Source organism: Gossypium raimondii, chromosome 11, assembly GCF_025698545.1.
Source record: "Gossypium raimondii isolate GPD5lz chromosome 11, ASM2569854v1, whole genome shotgun sequence".
NCBI classification, from domain to species: domain Eukaryota; kingdom Viridiplantae; phylum Streptophyta; class Magnoliopsida; order Malvales; family Malvaceae; genus Gossypium; species Gossypium raimondii.
Genome location: NC_068575.1, coordinates 47,024,818 through 47,047,136, shown reverse-complemented (window position 1 = coordinate 47,047,136; position 22,319 = coordinate 47,024,818). Strand labels below are relative to the sequence as shown.

At 34.4% G+C, this 22,319-nt stretch overlaps 2 protein-coding genes across 3 annotated transcripts; one reads left to right on the top strand and one right to left on the bottom strand.

The window, feature by feature from the left end:
• The first annotated feature begins 3,687 nt into the window (after nt 1-3,687).
• LOC105803542 (DNA-directed RNA polymerase 2B, chloroplastic/mitochondrial) lies at nt 3,688-14,249 on the top strand. Its single transcript, XM_012635774.2, has 19 exons — nt 3,688-4,869; nt 5,878-6,093; nt 6,186-6,319; nt 6,420-6,486; nt 6,769-6,827; nt 7,521-7,638; nt 7,794-7,907; nt 8,091-8,222; nt 8,309-8,725; nt 9,295-9,345; nt 9,433-9,503; nt 10,137-10,221; nt 10,419-10,571; nt 10,689-10,763; nt 10,880-10,969; nt 11,683-11,730; nt 12,547-12,661; nt 12,749-12,852; nt 13,616-14,249. Exons 1-19 carry the CDS (start codon nt 3,943-3,945, stop codon nt 13,724-13,726), a joined length of 3,087 nt encoding a protein of 1,028 aa, XP_012491228.1. The 5' UTR covers nt 3,688-3,942; the 3' UTR covers nt 13,727-14,249.
• A 306-nt stretch (nt 14,250-14,555) lies between these two features.
• Nucleotides 14,556-17,727, bottom strand: LOC105803545 (amino acid transporter AVT6A). Of its 2 annotated transcripts, none has more exons than XM_012635786.2 (6): nt 17,272-17,727; nt 16,660-17,187; nt 16,352-16,504; nt 15,969-16,172; nt 15,400-15,865; nt 14,556-15,012 (listed from the first exon to the last, which is right to left on the bottom strand). In XM_012635786.2, exons 2-6 carry the CDS (start codon nt 17,084-17,086, stop codon nt 14,868-14,870), a joined length of 1,395 nt encoding a protein of 464 aa, XP_012491240.1. In that variant the 5' UTR covers nt 17,087-17,187; nt 17,272-17,727; the 3' UTR covers nt 14,556-14,867. The 2 variants fall into 2 exon arrangements, with proteins under 2 accessions (XP_012491240.1, XP_012491238.1); XM_012635784.2 differs by having other exon boundaries at nt 16,660-17,183.
• Nucleotides 17,728-22,319: the final 4,592 nt, after the last annotated feature.

Genomic DNA, 22,319 nt, shown 5'->3' with positions numbered 1-22,319 from the left:
GTAATTCCTTTCAATGTCATCACTTGTTAAAATGTTATTTAATGAATGCTTACATACTTTTTAAGAACCCGAACGATAAACTGAAAGTTATTTTTTTGTTGAATATAAAGGAGCGAAATAGATTCAAACAAAAGGATAATGGGGATTAAACACCTCGGATATTATATTTATTTGGTATCATGATCGATGAAAAGTGTGAAATACAAATAGAGATACTTGGCACTATTCCTTTTAGTATCGTGCCCGTGGTCCGTATTAGCAGCAGCAGGTTGGGGGATTATAGGAGGATGGGGTTGTAGAAACTCCGTTATTGGCGCTTGAGGCTAAGCTTTAGTCTGCAATTTCCATTGTTTGCAAGTGGCACCACCGCCCATAGATGTACTTAGGGAAGTAGACTTTGGAATCACCTTTGTGCCTCCAATTCCTCGCGTGCGCTTGCTCTTTGGCTCTTTTACTCTTTCCAATACCTCTTCCTGTGTGCATGAATTAAAGGGATGTCATATTTTAATAAATCATCAAAATGGAGTAGTAAAATGCAAAAAATTTGCGATGAACGATTTCAATTCCAACAAAAGAAGAAAAGATCCGATGGCCAATTTGTTATTGCATTTACTCGAAAATAACGGTACATCCCTATGTAAACCGACAAAGGTCAGTTTCAAAAATGTCAGAGTAGATGTAAAGTTGAATTCTAGCTTGAGCCTCCAATAACTAACTAGAAATGGAATTCAGATAATACAACTTGCTAGAATTTAAGTTGGTGTGAAACTATGGCCATGCAATTCATGATGAGGTTAAGAGAGAGGTTGGTTCTTGGAAATGCCATTGATACAAGATATTTGAAAACACGAACGCCATAATTTTCCTCAAAAGAAAGAAAAGGGTCTCTTACATTAACTCTTCCTATTGTAAATGAAGCAAAAATAATACCAAAGATCAAAAGAAGGCATTTAAAACAAATGATGACTGCAATTTCGTAAGGCTCCCAAGAACATATGTCAAGAAAAGAAAAGAAAACCTTTAACTCCTCCCATTTAAATACCTTCAAATTATTGTTATTTTTCCAGTAAGGTTTGGTTTGTAAGCAATAGAACCAATCACTTTGGGCACCATAACATTAGGATTCAGAAACACACGTAATGGTCAAGCAGCACAGAAGTGTATTAGAGCCAAATTTCAAATTCATAAAACTCTCCACTGGTGGCGTTTGTGCATTACCAAATAAGCTATTCCAAGAGCTATGAAATAAACCCAGCAAAAGTGAACACCCCCCTCCCCCCCCAAAAGAAAGGGCTATGACATGAATCATGAATTTATCAAGGATTAGATTCAAGAACAAAATCTGTTACACGAAATCCTGACTTGCTTTTGTTGCTCAACCTGCAACCTTCCAAAACACTCAAAATTCCCCAACTGTGGACTTGATTCTCTCATTCAATGCTTCACCATGACCTTCCCTAAGAAAAAACATCCAAGACATTCCTCGCTTTCATTATCACCGCAATACTAAGTATCCCACCGGTTTCACATAGAAAGGAAGAAAAAAACACACAACTACAATGTATTATGGGGTTGGGTTCACTCATTCTTCTCAAGAAACACTCAATTTAACCTTATTCCCACAGGTGCACACAATTGTAACCATGTTTATACTATTAGGTCTTTCAATACTTATTTTCCAAAGAAGATAAAATCCACGGTTCATTACTCCAACTATAACCACTTAATGATGCTATCTTGATGAGCTCTTCTAGCATTTCGACTATCTTAATGAGCTCATTAATATTATCACGTTGTAAATAGAAAAAAATTAGGATTTATTCATGTATAAATACACCCTCTATTGTATATTTCCACTACAAACATACACAGAGAAATTCTCGATTAAAATCCAAGTTCATGAAGCAAACACAAAATAAACCCAGAATAGTTGGATTTTGAAACCCAGAAGCCACTTGGCAGTGATGGATTTGAACACCAAATAAAAAGAAAAGGAATTAACACCAAGAAACCGAAAAGGAACCAGACCGAAAAATGAACACCAAGATTCATACCTCACGCCGAGACCGAGAGAAAAATGAAGCGATGGCTTTCAAACGTCTTTAACAAATGAAAGGGAAAAATGATCGAGAGAGAGATCGGTAAAAGCGCACGAGGAGAAATGATGAGGACGAAAAAAGAGAGGGTCGGGTAGGGAGGGAGGGTAAAACAGAGACTTGGAAAGGGAAGCCGGACGTAATGGGTAATCCTCGATTTGGGAAGGGAATAGAAAAACAGAGAATTTGGGGATTAGGCTGGTATTGTAATACGCGCGTAATACCTATTACAGCGAACCAAACTCCGGAATAGGTCGGTAATGTAATAGGCGCGTAATCGGGGCGTAATGGATTACCTATTACACTGAACCAAACACATTGTAAGTGTTTTTGTGTATTTCACGTTTTCATATATGTATACTTATATATACATGTTTTAATATATGCATATACATATTTTCAAAATTTACTTATATATTATACTTATATATATACATACTTTGTACACACATATACATATATGATTTAAATTAAAATATTTGTTTCATGTTGTATATTAACATTTTATCATACTTTTTAAAGAAAATATGTTTGATTTCACTAAAGCATTAAAGCCATTTTTTCAAAGGCTTTCAAGATTGTAATATTCGATATTTGGGATTTTTGAGAAGATTGAGCCCTAACGTATTGGGTTCCAATTTTCCTAATTAACCTTAAATAATCGAGAATATCTTTTTCAAAACGCATAAATATAAAAATCATTTTCAGGAATTCAACATGTGATGTCCTAACGTATTGGGCATGACATCGTTTTCTTGAGATGAGAAATTTTCCTATAAAACAATAGCAATATTCAAAGTTTAGGGATTTTGAGAAATTGTACTCTAACGTATTGGGTCTCAATTTATTCGTTTGACTTAAATAATTGAATATTCTTTTAAATTTCATTATTTGAGTTTTTTTAAATCTTTTTAAACTTTTGACATCAAGAAATTAAAATAATCAATTTGGTACCGATTTTGGGCGTTACGAGGGTGCTAACCATTCATCGTGCGTAACTGACTCCCGAACCTGTTTTCTTAAAGTTCGCAGACCAGAATTATTTTTTAAGGTGAGCCGATCACACTTCAATAAAGGATCGGTGGCGACTCCAATTTTTGTTTTTTTAAAGACGACAACTAAATTTTTTTGTTTTATCAGAAAATGGTGTCCACAAGAGTTTTAAATTACATCATGTTTGTTTTATTTTTAGGTTTTTGTAAATTTTGAGAATTATTAGTGCAATTAGAAGTAATAATAAGCTCTTTTCATTTTTTTAATATATTTCATATCGGTTATATTGTTTATGTTCGGAATCTTATCTCCAAAACATAAATTTATCTTTTCTCCTTAAATGTACGTAACTTACCACTTGTTGATAGCTCAAAATAAGAAAATTGATAGTCAGAACGTAATAGCCAGCTTGCATCCATGGCAATCCTTGGGTATAAATTTTGTGATCCAAACTCAACATTATTTAGACCCAAGAGTAGTTGGTGTTGGGTTTTCTTGATTCCTTCAGGCTTCAATGCCAAAACTTGGGCTTCTTTAATTGTCTCCCTTTCTCGTTGAAAATCAAGGACCCCAGAAATCTTAAATTACAATTCTCTACCCTTCGTTTCACTGCCACAGCCCACAGGGCAACTGAGAGCAAAAACTAAGCTACAAAACACAACATTACAATCATACAAGGTTTTAAGCAGGGTTTAAGGCGGCGACTACTTCCCTTCCTCTATGAATTCATCCTCTTCTTCAAATATTCCTTTACCAAACTTATTTTCCTTTGTCCTAAAACCTGCCCAATCCCAATCCCAATCCCAAAATCCCACTTCATTTTCAGTTTCACCGTTCATTCTCCAATAATTTGATGTCCATCCCCGAAACCTCATTAATTTATTCTAATCTTTTATACAAATTCCATTACTCTAGTCCCTTTCATAATAATAAACCCACGACTCTTTACCAAAACCCTCCAAGGATTTCCAGAATTATGTGGAGAAACATAGCTAAACATGCCATTTCAAGAACCCGTTGTTCTCAATGGTTTCCTAGAACTTATAGCTTTCTGGGTGTTACTCAGGATTCAGTTTTTCCGGAGAAATTGAAGTTTGGGTCTTTTTGCTCTAGCTCAGGGTTTCTTGACATGGGTGGTAGAAAAATAGGTGAGGTTTTAGGTAATGAGGACTGTATGGGGAAACCAAATTTTGGGCTTTTGAGGAATGAGATTGGGTGCAGACTTAGAGGATTGTGCCCAAATGGATATGCTAGTGTGGCAGAGGTGGCTTCGTCGACTGATGTCGAAGATGACGTATCTGCTGTTGAAGAAATTAAGGAGTTGCTGAATGAAATGAAGAAAGAACATAGGAGAGAGAATATAAATAGGCGTAAAATTCTTCAAATACAGGAGACAGGAATGGGGGGAAACAAGTACCGAATGTTGAAAAGCAGGCAAGTGAAGATTGAAACTGAAGCATGGGAACAAGCTGCAAATGAGTATAGGGAACTTTTGAAGGATATGTGTGAGCAAAAATTGGCACCCAATTTGCCATATATGAAGTCTTTGTTTCTTGGTTGGTTCGAGCCTTTTCGTGATGCTATTATTAAGGAACAAGAGCTGTATAGGTCAGGGAAACTTAGGGCGGGTTATGCAGCTTACTTGGACCAGTTGCCAGCTGATATGGCGGCAGTCATCACAATGCATAAGTTGATGGGGCTGCTGATGACTGGAGGGGAACATGGATGTGCTCGGGTTGTCCAGGCTGCTTGCCTGATAGGTGATGCCATTGAGCAGGAGGTGGGTGAGATTGACTGCTACTTTTCTCTATATTTGTTTAATGTGTCATTGTATTTGGTTTTATTTGAGAACTACATAGTTGATGGAAAGCCTATTGTTTCATGTGTTAGATAATGCTTCACCAGATAATTCATGTCCTGTTGTTATAGTTATTTCAGGTTAGATCTTGGAAGTATTGGCATTAGAAAGTAAACTCATATAGACATAATAGACACTGAGAGGGAAAATAGAATCCGAACTTTTTCTCCTTTTTCCCAAATGAAGAATGAAGCATGAGTTGTTAGAATTACAAACCTAAAGCTGAAGAATGCTGACGACTTGAACAGTAGTTCAATTGAAGTTGCGAATGGACCTTAAATATTGTGGCATTGCAAGCAATAGATATTTAAGCTATTCTATTCCCAAATGGGAGAAGGGTGCTTATATTATGTTTGTTTAAACCTTTGGTTAAGATGAAGATATTTAAACCTGTATGTTTGGCATGGTTTTAGATGTTGGGTTATTTTGAATTTGAAGTCTACTGATTCTAAGAATGACCATTTTCTATCTAACAAATAACTATATGTGTATTTATTTTTATTTTTATTGTCCATTATCTTGATAAGAATATTAGGCATGTCAAACTAGGATCCTGCATTTTTTTCTTCAAAACTGGACATTCTGTGTTGTTACGTCATTCCTTTGCCCATGATGTTCAATTCATTGCACATTTTGTATTCCTTATCAGACATGATTCCGTTTCCTCTCTCTCTCTTATTTTTTTGAAATATTTTTTAATGTTACTTAAATTCATATAAATGCATCATTTCTTGGTCAATGCAAGTTATAGGTGACTTGGACTTCAATGCACCATTTTTCCATGGCACTTTCTTTCTTTTCTTTGTTTTATCTTCATTTGGGTGACATTTGATGGTGCTGCATTCCTTGGACCTGCTTCTCTTAATCCTGACCAACCCCATTTTTTCTTGAAATTTGGCATTAATTTGTAAGCATTTCTATCATTGTTAGGTTAGAATACGCAATTTCTTGGAGAATACAAGGAAAAAAAAGGTTGATAAAGAGGATGAAGATGAAGGAAGTGAATCCAATGCGGCAATTAAGGAGCAAGAGAGGTTAAGGAAAAAGGTGACCAATTTGATAAAGAAACAAAAGCTACCAGCAGTGAGGCAGATAGTGAAGGGACAGGACAACACAAAACCCTGGGGCCAGGATGCTAAGGCTAAGGTTCATCTAATTTCATGTAATTGCTGATGAAACATTACTTTTTCGTTAATCCTGTGATTTTTAAAATTGTGATCTCTGCTCTTTTCCCCTAGGTTGGATGCCATCTTATCGAGTTATTGATGCGAACTGCTTATATACAACCTCCAGCTGATCAGTTAGCTGATACACCACCAGATATTCGTCCTGCATTTCTGCATTCTTTCAAAACTGTAGTGAAAGAAAACAAGTGAGGACTAATTTCTATATTTTGATTGGTTCTCTTTCGTGTCAACTTCAGATTGATGTAGTCACTTCAAATTGCTGTTGTTGGGCATTTCCTTCTGCAGGAAAACTGGCAGAAGATATGGTGTTATTGAATGTGACCCACTAGTCCGCAAAGGGCTCGAGAGAACTGTAAGTAATTGGGTTATAATCCTTTTTATGAATGATTTATTACATTTTATTATTCTTTTGCTATTTAAGTTGTTAGATCAATATAAAATTCCTAGGCTGCCTTGTAAACTATCATCTAGAATATAAGACTTAATAACGATTAATAGTTTACCATCCTTCTTCCTTTTTTTTATTGTTGTCCGTGTTATGGACCAAGTAGAGCTGCTACCTTGATGCATTAGTTTGTTTTTCAAACATCTATTGGAAAGTGTAAAACTATTCTTTAATTCTTTCTTTCACCAGGCAAGGCACATGGTGATTCCTTATATGCCAATGTTGGTGCCCCCAGTCAAATGGACAGGGTATGTTGTTTTCTGTTTCATGTCAAGATTATAGTTTGATTTTTCCTTGGTTTAAGGTTTTTGATAATTTTAATAAAAGCTAGCTGTCAAGTTCCAAGAAAATGCACTTAGAAATCTAAAATATGGATTGGTTATGATATATAAGATTGCTTCTCATTTTTGGTGGTTATGCAATTGGAACTCATATAATATTCAAAATTTGAGGTATTTAATGAGAGGTCAAGTAAGATTGATGCTGCCTGTTAAAAAACTGCAGTAACCACTAACCTGGACACAGGCTTAGGATGCTGAACTAGGACAACAGATGTGGCAATTCCTGCTGATGGAGATTATCAGTTTAGGGTTTTTTTTTTCTCCATAGAGAATTTGGAAACATTTAGCAAATCAGATTATAAATCATTTGCATTCCAGTTGAAGTAAAATGTATGAAGAATAACTTATGAGCACTTTTAAATGAAAAAGTTAACAATTTTTCTATGACAGAATGATTCCGCGACATGTTTCACTAGATTACTGGGTGCAAATTTTGAAGAACTAGCAATTTCTTTTTTTGTATTAATTAGTTTGCTAAAATTTCTTTTTGCTGGTAATATGATTGATAAGCAGCGATGACCTATCTTTTCTCTATTAATATTACCATGTAGGTAACAATTATGTTTCTTCTTCTTCCTTTTCTTTTTCTTCCTTTTGTAGTTACGACAGAGGAGCATACTTGTTCTTACCTTCCTACATTATGCGCACACATGGAGCTAAACAACAACGAGAAGCTGTCAAGAGAACCCCTACGAACCAGCTAGAACAAGTCTTTGAGGTTGATTTTTTAATAATTCTTAACCTGATGGTATTCTGCTATGGGATGCTAGTACCTAACTACTGGCTCAATTGGTGGTGCTTATATATTTCATTTCATTTGCTTTGGGTTTTTTTTTTTTGCAAAGAACTTGATTTGTGTAATCAACATGGTAGGCTCTGGATACGCTTGGATATACCAAATGGAGGATAAATAAGCGGGTCCTTAATGTTGTAGATAGAATATGGACTAGTGGAGGCCGTCTTGCTGATATGGTGGACCGCAATGATGTGAGCTACTGTACCTCTTTTCTCTATTTTTTGCCTTTTTTCTAACACTTGGCACTTTTTGGCTTCTGATTGTGCTGTATATTTTATGGTCAATGAGGATGATGTTAAATTCACTGTGGTTTTGTTTTCATTTATTTTGATTCCCTGACATTAAGTGGAAATTGTAATCCTCAAACCTTGCAGGTTCCCTTCCCAGAAAAGCCAGATACTGAGGATGAAGCATTGCTTAGGAAATGGAAGTGGAAAGTCAGATCTGTGAAAAAGGAAAACAGAGAGAGGCATTCACAGCGTTGTGATATAGAGCTTAAGCTTGCTGTATGTTCCCTTCACCTTTCTATTCTACTAGTATATTTGTGTATTACAAAATCAGACTTATTCAAACTCTTTAAAACTGTGTGCAGGTGGCACGGAGAATGAAAGATGAAGAAGGTTTCTACTACCCACACAATCTAGATTTTCGAGGACGTGCATATCCCATGCACCCATATTTGAATCATCTTGGCTCGGATCTTTGTCGGGGTGTTTTGGAGTTTGCAGAGGGTCGCCCTCTTGGAAGATCTGGCTTAAACTGGCTGAAAATACATCTTGCGAATTTGTTTGCTGGCGGGGTGGACAAACTGTCTCTTGAAGGTCGATTGGCTTTCACTGAGAATCATCTGGATGATATATTCGACTCTGCAGACAGACCACTTGAAGGAAAGCGCTGGTGGTTAAAAGCAGAAGATCCATTTCAGTGCTTAGCTGTGTGCATTAATCTCACTGAAGCTTTAAGAAGCTCCTCCCCTGAGACATTTGTTTCCCATATACCTGTGCATCAGGTTCCTTCTTTTGCCACCCCCTCCCCCCTTCCCCGTAGTTTGTCTGCATAATTATTTGGATGAGATCATTCATTACGGGCACTACATGAATTGAATAGCTCAGCTGTTGGTGGTCAGTATATATATTTATATTTATGCAATTTAGACAGACATACTTTGTTGATAACCATACAAATATTGCACACAGAACTGAAAAAAAAGAAAAGAACAAAACTATAAAATTGAGCTACATGATGGAATATCAAACTGTTACATGCATTATAGAAGAGTGCCTGCGGTTTTCTTTAATTTTCAGGTTTCTACTGTCTAAACTGCATGCAACTTTTGTCCGTTCTTTTATACTGGGCTGTTTAGTGACTAGCTAAAAATGTTCCCTTCAGTCCATTAATATTATTCAAACAAATATTTAGAATGAGGAATATTTTGAGTTAATATTTTATTTTATGGATGATATATTGTACATCCTTTCTTATATGCAGTGACACTTCTTTCATCTTCTAATAGCCGTTTGCTGTTTTGGCCTATAAGCTGATCCCTTGCCTGTTGTGTTTTTTATTGCCTTCCCGTAGGATGGTTCCTGCAATGGTTTACAACACTATGCTGCACTTGGAAGAGACAAGGTATCCTTTTTCTAGTCAGAAGTTAGGATTGAAGTTATTATACCTTTTGTTTTTGCTTATAATTTTGGTTTGAAAATTAACTTACAGTTGGGAGCAGCTGCAGTCAATCTGGTTGCAGGTGAAAAACCAGCAGATGTTTACTCAGGAATAGCTGGCAGGTAAGCCATTTTTCTGTTGGTTCAAGAAAAACCTTTTAATACTCTAAGTGAGCTTTTTGATATATTCTCTTGTTGACTCGGTCCCCCCAAAAAAACGACTCTAACAAGTGATTGAAAAATAACCAAGTTGGCCAGCTGTGTAAATCAATTGAAATGATTGTTCATTCATGATTCTTTTGAAAACGGAAATAACAGTTATATTAAGTTTTGTTCAACTTTTCAGATTCTGTTACTGCATTTTAGCACTTAAAAAACGAAGAACTGATAACAAAAATGTTTAGCGAATATTGAATGGATCTCTTAGGGTGATTATGCTAGAGTTTCCATTTTATGGCTTATGCATAACTTTGTTTAGTTTAATACATTTGGACAATCATAGCAAGCAGGGATCCTAGTTATTGTTTTTGAAGGAAGCAGTTGAAATGCCATTGCCTAAACCTATGCCTGGTAATTAGTAATAGCTTTCACACGTCACATTCTATATAATAGTCATCACTTTATCTGGTTTTTGATCTTGTCTAAGAGCTTCTTGACTTATGTTTTATGATTTATATATTTCAGATGATAAAAATGTTTTCCATAGAAGTTTTATATAATAATATAATAACAAAAGAACTCATATTCTGAATGTAGAGTGCTTGATATCATGCGGATTGATGCACAGAAGGATCCTTCAGTTTTTCCAGATGCATTGCTTGCAAAAATATTGGTTAACCAGGTATTCCATGGGTTCCTTGTATGATATTTGCAAAAAAAATTATAGTTTTCCAAAAAATGTGCAACTATTGTTTCTTTCTTGCACTATAATCATTCATAAGGCAGGTATGGCATTGGGAACTTGCTGAATTTATATCCATCTTGACTGGAAGCTAGTTTACATGGTAGTTGATTCTGTTTGCTGCAAATATTAACTAGGTGGATAGGAAACTGGTGAAGCAGACTGTGATGACCTCAGTCTATGGTGTAACTTATATTGGGGCACGAGATCAAATCAAGAGGAGGTTGAAGGAACGTGGTGTAATTACTGATGAAAGAGAACTCTTTGTTGCTTCTTGTTATGCTGCTAAGGTAGGGAAGGAACGCTGGACTTCTAGTACTTTAACTCCAATTAGAGTCAATAAATGAAATTGTACTCTCACCTGCTCTCTCAATTTTATGATAAAATCTTATTTATTTGTCAAACAGACAACGTTAACTGCCTTAGGTGAGATGTTTCAAGCTGCACGAGCTATAATGATCTGGCTTGGTGAATGTGCAAAGGTGTGTCTCTTACCCTCTGTTACTTTCTCACTGCCTGTAGTTATCCATTTTTCTATTTTCTGTACACTTCAAATTTTATTGGATGCCTTTTAGCTTGAAACGTTGAACATGAACAGATTATTGCATCTGAAAATCAGCCAGTGAGCTGGACAACTCCACTTGGACTGCCTGTTGTACAACCATACCGAGCCTTAGGAAGGCATCTTGTGAGTATTTGAATTGAGTGTTTGATTTTTGTAGAAACTAAGAACCTGGTAATAGATTTATTTCCAAATAGAAATGAATCTGGTAATAACTATTGAATTTGAGAACTGATAGGGCAGTGGAAGAAGATCGTATTCAAGTTGTTTGACTCAAGAAAGATTCGGATCTGACCTAAAAGAAGAAACAAAATGAATTAGAAATAATGGAAATAAAGAGAAAAGCAAAACATAAAATCAAGAAAATAATAAATATTGGGGTGAGATGAAAAACAATTTTGAATGGAAGAAAATGAAAATAAGATGGATGATGGAAAGATTGTCTGGTAGCAGAAGATCGTATTCAAGTTGTTTGACTCGTGAAAGATTTTGATTTGACCTGAAAGAAAAAACAAAACAGATTAGAAGTAATAGAAATAAACAGAAAAGCAGAACATAAAATCAAAAAATAAATATTGGGGGTGAGATGAAAATAAAAATATTGATTGGAAGAAAACGAAAATAAGACGTATGATGGATCTTTGAACGCTATGAAGACATCTCAACCCAGAAATGCTTGGATCCCATCCAAAAACTTGTCGCAAGTCAACTGATTTTCCAAACTTGAAAATTTGCAGTTTCGGTGAATAGAATTTAATAAATTTCACTTCATCTGTGTATGTATCAAGAACACTAATACTATTTTGACTCATTTTAGTTTCTTTCCATGTAATTGGCAGATAAAAACTTCCCTTCAGGTTTTAACTCTGCAACGCGAAACTGAAAAGGTACATTAACCTTATCTCAATTTTATGGTTTATACATTTGTATATTTTAGATATTACCTTTGAAGACTGCATACCCTAGCATTGATAAATAACTGAACACAGCATGTCAACCGAAGATCATAAGACAACCTGGTTTGATGACTGAAAGGATTAGTAACAGTCACTGGATTTTTAGTGCAAAAGTAGCAGAAGTTATGCTACTATGTTAGATATAGCTCAGCGTTTTTCCGCTGGTCTTTTATCATATATGAACCAACGTTTCATATTGCAATGGGGCTAAATTTTATCAAGTTCTCATAATAGTGGCCACTGGCCAGAGAAATTTATGCTTAATAGGTAAACTGTTATGATACTGATTCTAAAATTGGGACTGGGTTTGCTGCTTGCTTATCCAATTATATTCCTATAAAATTTAGATTTAGATTTGGATCTATTATATTGTTGACTTTATAGCTTCATAATTTTTGTATTAAGTTGGATCTAGAATTCAAATTGCACGCTAATAAATTTAATATTTAGATTGCATTGTTTGAATTCCTTTAATCATGATTTCTGAAGTTGATTGGCCATGAGAATTGCTATGCCAATCTTCGGCTGTTTAAATTCCATAATGTTATTTAACATTTAAGTTTGAATTCCTTTAATCATGATTTCTGAAGTTGATAGGCCATGAGAATTGCTATGCCAATCTTCGGCTGTTTAAATTCCATAATGTTTAAATCACCCTAATTCGTTTAGCATTGTACATTCATGTAATGTTATTGAACATTTAAGTTTGCCCAAATGTTAAAGCGGGTGATTTATTTCTTGTAATAGATTATGGTCAAACGACAGAGGACAGCTTTCCCTCCAAATTTTGTTCACTCCCTGGATGGCTCTCATATGATGATGACTGCAATTGCCTGTAAAAAAGCAGGCTTAACCTTTGCAGGTACTGTAGTTCATTTCATGTTATTTTGGTATTTCATATTCTTGTTCTTATGGTCAATTTCAAGTTATGCTACATGTATACTTACAGGAGTTCATGATTCATACTGGACACATGCAAGTGATGTGGATAAAATGAACAAGATACTAAGAGAAAAATTTGTTGAACTCTACGAAAAACCAATATTGGAGAATGTAAGTGTCCTCACTTTCTAGTTACTGCTTTGTCTCGTGTGCATGTTAATTTGGCTTAAATTTGTTCACTTTATATTTCACTGTACAAATTTCTTAAGACCATCCTTGGACTGTGAGCTTTAGGCTTTTTTTGGCATGAAAGATGGAGAAGAGTGAGGATGGAGAATTTGCTAATTAAATGGTTAATATTCATAATCACTTTCCTACTTTAGAGCTTAACCAAGAGATTAACAAATTTTTCATCGTCACTGTTTTCGGTCCTTCATACCAAGCAGAGACTTAAACTTGTATTTTAATGGTTGGCATGAATAATAGTTTCTTAATGATTTTGAAAGAGAGATTGGTGGTGGCATTGGAAAGGGGATTGAGGTTATGTTTGTTTGTATGGTCACTGGTGTAGTGGGGTCAAAGCTCCTTCCATTATTTATCTATTACAGTCCTATACTAGTTCAATTTGTAAGTGGGTTCTATACATATGAACAGTACTAAGTCATGTATTGGAAAGTAATGGGCAAAAATGTAATGGACAGGGTGTTTAACCTGGCGCAGTGAGGGTGCTCTTTTCTCCTCACTGCACTGCTCCCTCACTCCCCTTTCTACTCTACTGGTCTGCAACATGCACCCAGATAGACACCAGTGAATATTATTTGAAAATTTTAAACTTCTTTTGCCCTTTTACATCGAATTTATGCTAAATAAGTTTCTGCAACATAGTGTTTTTGTCGCCTCATTATTTATTATTTTATTTTTGTAACTTTTTCAGTTGTTGGAAAGCTTTCAGCAGTCTTTCCCTGCATTGTCTTTTCCTCCTTTACCTGAAAGGGGAGATTTTGATCTAAGAGACGTGTTAGACTCACCCTATTTCTTCAACTAATCTCATATCTTGGCCTTTGATTTCATCTGAGCCTAGACCCTAAGAGCAACCCCATGCTTTGTGCTACCTCTGGTTCTCTGTGAATGTACAACCAGTCGAACAAGGTGAATTATCACGAGAAAATGATCCCGTAAGGAGTTGCTGCTTTACCCTTTGTATGGCATTGTGAAAGATGTTCATGGTATGTAATGTAAGGCCTCAATACCGGAGGAATTGGTTACAGTTTGTACAGTTAGCATGTAAATCAGAGCTAGTAGAGACAGATCTTAAATGGGGGCACTTGCCTGCCCTCACTGAAATCCTATTTTTTGTTATTAGGTAATAATACCATGTAATTATTACAAGTTCAAGATGATGTATACGAGAGGAAAGCATTCAGTTAAAAGAATTTGAAGAAAAACTTTAAGCAAAACCTTTTTAGAAGCTATCTCGAGGATGATTATTTCTCATTTAGTTGCAAATGATTTTTGTACGTGGTATTCTCAGGCTTTGTGCTTAAAGTAGTATATTTAAGATTTGACCACCCCTGCACCTATATTAGAATAAATGAGGAATGATTTTGATTTTGAATGATTGAATTTAGAAAATGGGAGAGTGATTTGATTGTGAAAGATTGAATTTAGAAAATGAAAGATTGAACGTGCAAGTATTTTTGGTTAGCTATTATCATTGGGGAAAAAAATTTGACAGCTTTAGCTCAGAATTCCGTATGCTATATTATTGATATTTTTCTCTATCATTCAACTTAACCGCCATATTTTAAATTTCATTCGTTTCTCTAGAAAATCAAGAAACGAAAAACAAAACTTTCCGGTTGATATCTCAAGCATAAAGAAACACGAAGATTTCATTTGCAATTTTACAAGATTTTAATGTCTACAACATGATTCGAATCAAGCATGAAAGAGTACAATAATGGAAACGATACAATGGGGCAATATATGAAACTTCATTCACTTGCACAACAATCCAACTTCTTACATTGGAAGCAAAGGTTCGTCTTCATCTTCAACTTCATCATCTTATTAAATAGCTTATCAAACCTCATTTGAAAACCCAGATTTTCGAGTCACACCTCCAATGATGCCATAAATCAGGTAATCTTCAAAGGACACATGACCACCTCTCTTTTCCAGAGAGATCATGCTGTGGGTTCTGTTACTGAATTCTTCTTAAACATAGCATAGGCATCGCTATACACAGCAACCACATTCGAGAATACAGCAAGCACAATCATGAAAATAGCTAAGATTTTGTCCTTCTTTGTTGCTATAGAGTGGCGATCCCTGAAAAGCCGATAAAAATGGTTTAATGTAAATCTATGTTTAGTATTGAACCAGAAACCAACCGATGATAGCCAGCTCATAAGCCTACTGAAAACATGCAACACAAGTAAGAACTTAAAAAACCAACAAAGATAAACCAAGATAGAGCCAGGAGAAACAAAATTTTAAATGCAAATCAAGTTCTGTATGCAGTTACCCTTATTTTCTCGTTACATTTCTGAGCAACTATGTTTGCAATGTTTCAATTTTAGCTTTTTATTACCATGTGTATGAGCCACTATGTCTACTGTAATATATCATATAAGAAAGATGGTCATCAATGTGAACGGAGGGAAGTAAAATGTAGTGGATAATATATCTAATCGGATTGAAGGTCCAAAAACTCACCTAAGAGTAACAGCAGCAGGAAAAATGAAACCAAGGCAGACCGCAGCAGTTGCTCCAGTGAATTGGAATGCATCCCAGATGCTGGGGATGAAATTTGCACCCAAGAAGATAAGTGTGATGAGTCCAACAGTAGTGAAAGCAAACCTCATATTAGACAGAGCTAGCGGCCTTGCAGATGGGAATAGGAGACCATCCATGTTGAGTCGCAACGGGTAGAAGACGATGGGAAATACAAGCATGAGGTGAGCAGCATAGCTAACACGTACAGCGTCATTAAGCAGGGTGCCATAGGGGATGCCAAGGTCAGTATCGAAGTTGGCTAGCACATCATCCAATGTCGAATCACCAAATAGAAGGAAGCCGAAAAAGCTTGTCATTATATAAACAGTTGAGCATAAAGCAAGTGCCGTACGCACAACTGGTTTTATCTGGGTAGAGTCTTCTAGTTCATTATCTATGCTGTGAACTGCAAATGTAAGCACACAAGAATATCGACGATTCTTATTACATACACCAATGTAGGAGATGAAAAACACATTGCTTAATCAAGAGTAGAATTGCTTGCATACCATTGTAGTGGCAGATATATGCCGTGACTAAAACAGGGACTACAGTGAAGAGTCTCCAGAATGAGGTCAAATCGGTGACATCAGGTAGCAATCTAGGCATCATTATAGTTCCACTTATTAACTTGATAATGGCTATTCCCACGGTAATAACAAGAAACACAACTGCCAGAGCAACTGATAAGGCAGATGTAAATCTTAAGGAATCTGCAAGCATGAGACACCATAACTGCTCATTATTCACGTTAAACTAGGCAATAAACATGCCATACAAACTATTCAACTTAGATTTATAACGGTAAAAATTGAAAGTACTAGGTTCTGAGAGCTCAAATGATATAATAAAGTGTATTGCTAGATTCTATAAGGACAACCGAGACACTAACCGATCCGTTTGAAACAAGCCAATGGAGAGAAGATGCCCAATGTAGTGACAATAAGGACAAAGGTACGCCCATTCCACCAGTGTTCTCCGAACCACCCTTCAAGGACACCAGCATGGTGAACTCCACTAGATGATGTTCCAGAAAGCACATCACCTTCAAGAACCAATAAACTATCATAAGCTCAAAAGCAAATTTGCACATTTCCATAAGATCAGGCAAGAGAAAACTATCTAGGAAATAAATGATTCAACAAGAAGGTGCAACCAGATATGTGTATGCAACTAAGTTGAATGAAATGGAAGTCATACCAATAATAATCATGTACACAATGAGAACACCAATGTTGTTAACTAAAACACAGATTTGCAGAAAGATTCTTCCATACTTTCCAAATGCATCCCCCATAAGACTTCCATAAGAAGTAGTTTTTCCAGCCCTACTAAACCTAAGCAAGAACTCAATCGAGGCATCAGTTAAGAATGCCATGAAGATGATCATAGCTATCCCAAGAATCAGTCCCAGAACTTTCATTGTAGCAGGCAAGGCCATGATCCCAGCACCAACAATTGTTGTTGATAAGTTAAACACCGCCCCAGTAAAAGAAGCTCCATTAAATTCATCATAACCAGCATCTTCATCTTGTCGTTTAGGTAACAAGGGAGCTGTATCATCAACAACATGTTTGCTCCTCCTTGACTTCCTCTCCTTCTTTGGTGTTATATCCCCAATTGTCATCTTTTAAATAACCCAAAATTCTCAAAGATTCAACTGTATACAGAAAATTTAAACCACCTTACAGGCTAAAACCTAGCTTGAGCACGCTTCAAGAGATCTGTCTAAGTAGAAAGTAAAAAATTTTACTTAATTCCTTCCTAACATAATCCAAAAAGAAAAAAGAAAAGAATTCTAACAGTACTAACCTGCAAAAATATACAAACTTTGCACTGTTTTGAAATCGATAAAAGAGAGAATCTTCCAAATCTTCTAGAACAAAAGGTAGATCTTTTCCAAAAACAACACCAAAATAATCAATGAATGAACTTAATAAACAGAGAGTTTTGCAAACAACAGAAACTCAAATGATCTACAAACTAAGAAAAAGGACAAGACTTTAATATCAAAAGCGAAGAGAAGAAAGCAACCCAAATTTCCAACCAACAGAACCTTAAAAACCAAAATTTTGTATGTCCTTGAATTGAATCTAATATAAGAACCAAAGCAGTAATTGAAGCCTAACCCAGAAATGAAAATTAAAATCTTGACCAAACCCAGAAGAGAGAATCAAAATATAAGAGCTTTGAAACAAAGAATTGAGGGTTATCCAACAACCAAAAAGCTAAGAAATAGTACTCGTATAACCCCCTCTCCCAATTCTTGGTGTGCCGTTACTTTTATAGACAAGGCAAAGAAGGGACAAACTAGGCGGTAGAATGATGTACGGAAGGAGATAGTTCGATAGCGGTAAAAAAAATTAATTTTAAAATATAAAATTCGGTATCTTTAAATAATATTATAATTCAATTTCGATTTATATAACACAAATAATGAAGAAATTTGTTTAATTATGTGTTAAAATGGGTGATAAGTGACATTTTTTTGAGCCAATAAGTAGTAATTTTGAATCACCACATTTTGATTTATTCTTTGCTTAATTTGCTAAATAAATATTATAGTTTAATTCAATTTTGGTTTTATTTTTAAATTTTGGGATCAAATAAGTTTTGATTAAATTTATAAATGAGTGAAATAGTCAGACAATAGATTGTTAATATTATATTTGTTAGTACTACTTTTCTTGTAAGAACGTATCTAAACTCAAATTTTTAAGCCAATTTTCTATACAAGTCATACACACTTATCTTAATTATATGAAGAAAAGTAATACATTTCTAATATCATTTTAAAAAATTATAAGGGTAAACTATTTAGTTGGTCGCTTAATTTTTAGAGCGCTTTCATTTGGTCATCTAAAATAAAATCTTTATAATTTTTTACTCAATTTTAGGATGCTTTCATTTTAGCCATTTAACTGTTAAATCTCTAATGGTGGTTAACTATTCAGGATACATCATATTCATACTTTTATTTTGGTCACTTAACTTTAGGTCACTTTCTTTTTATCACCAAAAAACTTTTTTTAAAATATTGATTGGGACAAAAAAAGATTAAAGTGAAAAACGATAAAAATTAAAATAATGTATAAAAAATGTCAAATTGTACTTGTTTATCATATTGTCGAAAATTCTATTATAGGATCGAAAATTAAAATTTCACCCATAAAAATGAAATACATCTCATAATCAATGAAAAATTCGGCCATCAAAATATTATTCATTAGAGGAAGCGTGACAACCAATAATATCTACGTCATTGCAGAAGGGAAAGTTTTTTAAAGGGAAATTAGAGTGGTTCTTTTAGATTTGGTAGGGCCAGAGAGATTTTTGTTTGCTATTTGCCAATATGGTATATTGGTTGGATATAAACAAATTTGGTAAATTACTTTGTATTACTTTATTGTGTTATATTTATGATTAGGGTAAATTATCCCATTAATCATTTTAAATATGAGTTATTTTTATTTTGGTCACTTTAATTTTCTTTTTGTTAATTTGATCACCGTCATTAAAAAGATTAATCAAACTAGTCACTCTACCATTAAATAGTAGCAAAATGCTGATAAGAAATTTACAAATGATTTTTTTTCATTTCCTCTTTATTTCCATTTTCTTTATTTTTTTCTTTTTCTAGACCCTTTTTATTGTCTCTTCTTCTCCCTTTCTCTTCTTTCTTCTTCTTTTCTTTTCCCCCCTACAAATCCTAGTAGCTGCACTTTCATTGTTGCTACTAGTGGATTTGGGTGGTCTAATTAGCCAACAAGCATTGTCGTTCATCCCTACTTTTCGCTCTCGCCTTTCTTTTCTTATTTCACTTTTGTTATTCCTTTTATTTTTTTAGAACCCCTTAGTCGCCACTCCTTTCTCAACCATTGTTGTCGTCAACCGTTTCATCTCCAACAATGAAACACATCAAAACACCTCTTCTGTCTCCTCTCTCTCTTCTCCAATATAGTTTCTTTTGAAATGAACACAAAACCCCTCAAAAATTTCATGAAACTGAAATCAAGAACTCTCCCAATTTACCATACCACTCACGATGACAAAAAAGTTAGGTGTAACATCCTAAAATTTTTAGTTAGACGCGTGACACTATTTCGATAATAGATATAGTGAATTTTCGAGAAAATAAAAAAAAATTGTCAGATAAAATAATTATTATGAAAATAAAGTGACTTTTGATAAGAGAATTAATGAAAAAATTAGAATTGAAAAAGTGACAAAAGGACTAAATCACAAAATTTGAAAGGTTTAAAGACTAAAGTGCAATTTGATAAAAATGAGAAATGCAAGTTATTATAGATTAATTAGCATAAGCATAAGTTGGAATATGGTGTGATGAAAATTACTTTTGGGACCAAACTAGAAAAGATTTGAAAGTATAGGGAATAAATTATAAATTTTTTTTTAAGGAGACGGTAAAAGTGAAATTTTCACCATTAATGGATTTACATTAAAGGTTATATGTGAATTTTGAGATTTGTATTGAATAAGTATATCTTGTTGTGAAGAAATTGCACTTAAAGGCATAAAATAGGCAAAAAGGCAATTTGACCCCACATTTGGTCTTTTCTCGATAATTTTATAATGAAAGTATTATTTGGACAACATATTCGATATATAAAATTTAATTGGACCATTTGGATTATGTGTTGGAATAGTGAGTAGCATTTTTTTAAAAAAAAATCTTGGACTTGCATGGGTGAATTTGGGCATTTGACACTTAGGTGTTTTTAAAAGAAGAAAAGGGAAGAGAGAAGCCTCTATCAATTCTCTCCATGCTTTTGCCCACTTGCTTCTCTCCCATGGAGGTTCTTCCCTTTCTTCTTCATTTTTTTGTCTTCTCTTAGGAGTTTTCCATAATTCAACCTCCAAATTTTGAGATTTTGTTAAAATCACTTGAGAAATCACCTCCTAAAATCATTACCATCATTAATCATTGAATTTTTAGCCTAGGTTTGATGGTTTTATAGAGGAGAGTTGAAGCTAGAGAGGAAAATCATCATAAATGTTAGTAATGGTGTTTTCCAACTTTCCTAACTTGAATTAATTTGTTATAAGTTGTTATGAGGCTTGGAAAGTTTAGATGTTAATATTTTGTTATGTTCTTGTGTATAAGAATATGAAGAAATGATGAGAAAGGGGTTTCCAAGCTATTTTGAGGATGGAAACAAGTACTTGGAAGCTTGGTTTTGAGTATTTAGGCATCCAAGAGGTAAGTACCCTTGGATACTTATGCTTCTCCAATGATAATATGTTTAAGAGATTGGTAAAATTGTGTGATAAGAATGTGAAATTGATTATATATATAAATGATTACAATATGATAATGCAGGAAATTTTATGGCTTAAAGATGTGGAAATAAGTGATTGGGTAAACTTTGACTATAAAGTCAACTATCAAATGTTAATGTACTCTATAAATTGGTTGTCGAGAACAATTAATGAACATATTTTATAATATGTGAATAAATATGAAAATGAGTGTGTAAAGGAATGTATTCAAGTTTCTATGTGTTAAAGTGTTGAAAATAAGTGATTAATTGTGAAATGTATAATTAACAAGGAAAATTTGTTAACATTTCACTTTGGTAAAAATTTAGATTAATATGCCATTATAGGCTTTTTTTTCTTTAATAAGAAAAATTGGTATGTGATAATATGTACATGTAAGTGAAGTTTTGGCTTTGAGAATATGTTTGAGGTCATAATGACCCTCTTAAGTTTGGTAAGAGTATGATGTTAATAAGCAAATGAACATATCATAATACCTAAATTCGAATATGGATTTGAACATGCATGTGGAAGCACTTAAAGTGCATTTATGAGAAATGTGAATATATAAGAGGCACTCAAAGTACTTGTATGTGTATTTAGGCTATGAGGTGTCTTAATGAACTTTGAAATTTTGAAATTGGATATTTCTCTGATTAATTATTAAATGTGCTAATGTGTAACACCCTTTACCCGACCTGATCATTGAGTTTGAGCAACAGGATGCCACATTTGTTGTCGGAGCAACTACAATCAATTATACAGTAACATGATCATTCAAACATATAAACATGTCATAAACACATTTACAATATGATACATAATCAAATTCGAGCTTATTTGAGCTTACGAAAGCTCATTTGTCGACCCGAGAATAAAATAAAACTAAATTGTAAAGTTTCAAAACTTTGAGTCAACATCGCGATGTCAAAGAGTTCCTCATTGTGACGTGACATACTGGCTTGGTGTCGTTGTGATGACGGTAGTTCTTCGTCATGTCATGGCTTGAAGTCTAGAGTCATCGTGACCACCATCGCCCAACATCGCGACGTGGACTATGTTTTTGGTACACTTTAGGTCATTTGGTACTTATTTTGAGCTTTCACTCAATCATACCTATTTTGCGCACAAGGCATAACTTTACCTGCACCAAACATCTCATCCACATGCTAGAACAATCCATATAACCAATCCAATTTCAACAATACAATATGACGTCAATTTGGCATCAAACACATCAATACAACTTATTTAATTTCAACCTATTCGACCATTCATAAACCATTCAAACCATAAACTAAACCATGTTAGTTCATACCCCAAATATGCCATTCAAGTGCCATACATATAGCTTAACATTTCATGCTCATATATCTTAACCAACACAAGAACAAGATCAAATCAACGTGTGTTCAAATATTTTCAATTTGCTAAAATGACATTCAAACCAATCAAATACCAACCTATCAATGTTATATTCATCACCAATTGTACCAATTCAATTGCCACAAAAGTAACTCAGTTATTTACTAAATCATACCAATTTAACAAAGCAATTAACATTTTCAAGGTCATGCTTC

What these genes read in the sequence shown, in the direction of transcription:
- LOC105803542 (XM_012635774.2), top strand. Translation starts at nt 3,943, where the DNA reads ATGTCCATCCCCGAAACCTCATTAATTTATTCTAATCTTTTATACAAA. An exon ending in GCAAAGGGCTCGAGAGAACT is followed by an intron (nt 6,487 to 6,768) that starts GTAAGTAATTGG and finishes TTCTTTCACCAG; the next exon opens with GCAAGGCACATGGTGATTCC. An exon ending in CCCCCAGTCAAATGGACAGG is followed by an intron (nt 6,828 to 7,520) that starts GTATGTTGTTTT and finishes TTCCTTTTGTAG; the next exon opens with TTACGACAGAGGAGCATACT.
- LOC105803545 (XM_012635786.2), bottom strand. Translation starts at nt 17,086, where the DNA reads ATGACAATTGGGGATATAACACCAAAGAAGGAGAGGAAGTCAAGGAGG. An exon ending in GGCTTGTTTCAAACGGATCG is followed by an intron (nt 16,173 to 16,351) that starts GTTAGTGTCTCG and finishes TCATGCTTGCAG; the next exon opens with ATTCCTTAAGATTTACATCT. An exon ending in CCTGCTGCTGTTACTCTTAG is followed by an intron (nt 15,013 to 15,399) that starts GTGAGTTTTTGG and finishes TCGGCTTTTCAG; the next exon opens with GGATCGCCACTCTATAGCAA.